At 38.4% G+C, this 3,687-nt stretch overlaps 1 protein-coding gene across 1 annotated transcript; it reads right to left on the reverse strand.

Annotated features, from left to right (window-relative positions):
• Positions 1-527: 527 nt before the first annotated feature.
• LOC110315681 (putative vomeronasal receptor-like protein 4) lies at positions 528-1,436 on the reverse strand. Its single transcript, XM_021189677.1, has one exon. It carries the CDS (start codon positions 1,434-1,436, stop codon positions 528-530), a length of 909 nt encoding a protein of 302 aa, XP_021045336.1.
• Positions 1,437-3,687: the final 2,251 nt, after the last annotated feature.

A 3,687-nucleotide genomic window follows, 5' to 3' on the forward strand; every position in this document is an offset into this window, starting at 1 on the left:
TTCAATTCCCAGGCACCATACGGTGGCTCACAACCATCTGCAATTAGCATCTGATGCCCTCTTCTGGTGTGTCTGAAGACAGTGAGAGTGTACACACACATATGAAATAAATATGGCCGAAGGGAGTGGGGCCAGTGCGAGTGGGGTGGGGGTGGGGGGAGCAGGAAGGTGAATGAAAAAGCAGGCTGCGCAAACCATGCGGTCCAAGTCAGTAAGCATCTTCCCTCCACTGGCCTCTGCTTCAGTTCCAGCCCTGACTTTCCTCAGTGATAGATTGGGACATGGGAGTTGGAAACAGAAACCCTTAAAAAAGGAAAAAAAAAATTGTGTTTCAGGAAAAAACTATTGGTGCTTCACCAGCATGGCACTTTACAACAGCCTGTACTTCCAGATCCAGGCAATCCCATGACCTCATCTGGACTCTGTGAATACCAGGAATGCACACATGCATATATGCCAGGCCAAAACTAATACATATGAATAAAATAAACGAATTGTTTTTTTAAGTAAGAGAAAAATTGCCCCTTTTAAAAAATCTGGTGGCATATGTTTTGCATGTTTTTTAGTATCATGCTTATTCGCTTATCAGAACTGATCTGTATCAAAGGAGTAATTGTGGGATAGGCATTCAACACAAACTTCTGAACAGTTAAAATGACTGGGTCATACATCCATAAATGGATTGCACTGGATGATATGATGAAGTCCATCCAGTACAAGACCACATAGAAAAACACCAGCAGCAAGATGGTCTGGGTGGCCCTTTTCTCAGGGGATGCTCTCAGGTGGTTGATGCTATGAAGATGCTTGCATTGCCTCTGATGTCTGAACAAGATAATCACCATGTATGCACTTGTGGTCAGCATGACTCCTACAAGAAATACATCCCTTGAGATTGTGATTGTTGAAATCAGTCCCCTGATGATGTAGTCCATGGGGAAGAGTGAGCAGTATTTAGTGACCTTCAACAGGTTGGTCTCACTCATGTTGGTATAAGCACCACAATAGAAGATCCGGTTAATGGTGAATGACAAATTGAAAGCCCAAAAATAGAAGAAAGAATAGATCATATATTTTTTTAGTTTATGTTTAAATTTTCCCAACAAAGAGGTATTGGGACTGATCGTCACAGCCTGGAACACACTCAGGAGGCAGGTAATACAGATAGAGAGGCCTCTCATCACCCTGTTTAAGTAACAAGTTGCTTTACATATGATGTCATTCTCAATGTTCAGTAAATCAAACATGTCTGTAGTAAAAATATCCCATCCAGTGATGACCATGATTATGTGAATAAAGGTCAACTGACAGGAGATCAAGTCCATGGGCTTAAATCTGTGACATAGGATTNTGATAGTGTAGAAAAAAAGAAGAAATATATTGGCTAGGGTTCCAAGTCCAGCTTGGACATAAAAGACATTATTTAANGAAAACATAATAGGAAATTGTATTCATCTTAAGAACATAGAGGAAGCATAATTCATATATCTGAAAAAAATTAGATACATCAAACATTATTCGCTGGTTGGTATATCTGTAGTTATTCTTTTTAGCTATTCTTTTCTTTAATTGGATATTTTATTTACTTACATTTCAAATGTTATCCCATTTTATGGTTTTCCTCCCCAAAACCCCCTATCCCAACCTCCCTCTCCCTGCTTCTATGAGGGTGCTCCTCAACCCACCCACCCTCACCTCCAAGCCCCGGCATTCCTCTATATTGAGGCATCGATTAGGTACTTATTCTTGATTACCCTGTCTCTAAATTTGATGTTCCATATTGGATATCATTTCATACATTTCTCTATATCTCTGTATGTTTCTTCTCTCTGTATAGAATGGTATAGAAAATACATGCAGTTCCAGTCACATCTATGTAGAATACTCACNTTCTGTGCCTGTATTACACCTGAGCCTCATNTCTTAGAAATCCAGTCCTTTTGATTTAAATCACCTCATTTTGTAGTTAACACCTAAAAATATAGTGATGAGCACACAACATTAATTACATTTGTACAAATGAACAAAATTATGCTGATCTGGGAAAAATAAAAAAGAAATCAAAAAGGTCACATCAGTCTCATATTCCATAATTTTGCTATGCCCCATTTTGCAACTATCCATGTCATGATTAATTCTTCAGTCAGCAAAATATCTTTTTCAAATCATATGTTGTTATTTTACTTTTTCCAAAAGATCTTATATCTCTCAGATCTGGAATTAAAGACAAATATGCAGTTGGAGACAATTAGTATAATTCCACACCCATTAAAAGTTTAACCATTATTTATGGTTATAAATAGACCTAGGTGTCTCCCAGTTTGGTTCTCATCTGAGACTCTATTTCAGGTCTGAAGAACTACCTGACAGCTCAACACATGCACTAGATTTCTTTTCTTTTGAGGGTAAGGGGAGGTAGATGATTTCTGATGGCTTTTCAGCCACCCTTGTTGTTAATTTACCTATCACTGCATTTGACTCCCTCCCTGATTTGTAAGTATCCCCCAACCATTTTCCCATTCCCCAACCCCAGCAACTGTGTTCTGCTATTCTCTGTTAACTTGCTCCGACTTTCTTCTGTAGTTATGTCTTCCTCCTTCCCTAAGGAGGCCGCTTTTACATTTCACTTCTCAGACCCCTGTATCCTACAATTCCCCTTTACCCTCTTCCCACATTTTCCTCTCTCCCCCTCTCTAAGATGCCCCTCTTCTCCCATTTCCCTGTACCCTTCTATTACTTGTCCCCTCCCCATGGTTAACTACCATCTCCCACCTATCCTGAAAATGGTGTTGTTTTATTTTTCTGATTTCCATAGTTTCTACAGACTACATAATCGCATCTGAAGACATGGAGCTAGGAGTCTAAAGAGAACACGCGATGATAAGACAAACACAATTTTCCACACAGTATGACAAACACGGACTCACCAAAGGTGACCAGATAGCGATTCTGTTTGAGAGTTATTCTTTTAAAATAGATTCCTTCTCAGGAAAATTATGTTTCCAGTGTAATTTTACATCATCAGCACCCACACACGTTTTACAATTTATATCAACAGTATTACCTTTGGTGCCTATGTTAGTTATTTGGCTTGGATACCAGTGTCATTATGTTACGAAATTAATTCAGTACAATAAAATCAGCTTGTGATAGAGAAGTGGAAAGTTACTAAACTTGGTGTAAGAAAGAGTGCATACAATTTTACATTCAACTTCACTATTATACTCCACATATACAATATAATGATGGGTGTATGTATGGAAATATTGCAAAAGTTAGTGATGTGGTCACTCTAAACCTCACCAAGAGTATAAAATCATATATCATACATTTTGTATTTACATGATGGTTGCTTAATCTAGTATTCAATTAATTCCAATTTCCAGAGGCAAATGTCTTCTTCTTCCACTGACATAAATTTACTGTATCTGCTCATTAACATTCAGATTTTTAAAAGGTCTTGAATAGCAGCTGAATAGATATTTTATTGTTAAGAGAACACTTTGCTCTTGCAGGGAGGCTGGGTTTGATTATTCCAGCAATGACCTGGTGGCTCATAACTATCTATAACGCTAGTGTAGGGCATTCACTATTTTCTGATCCAAGCATGCAAGTGGTGCACAGACCTACATACAAGAAATACACAGACACACAGATGTGTGTGTGTGTGTGTGTGTGTGTGTGTGT

Source organism: Mus pahari, unplaced genomic scaffold (assembly GCF_900095145.1).
Source record: "Mus pahari unplaced genomic scaffold, PAHARI_EIJ_v1.1 scaffold_1585_1, whole genome shotgun sequence".
Lineage (NCBI taxonomy): Eukaryota > Metazoa > Chordata > Mammalia > Rodentia > Muridae > Mus > Mus pahari.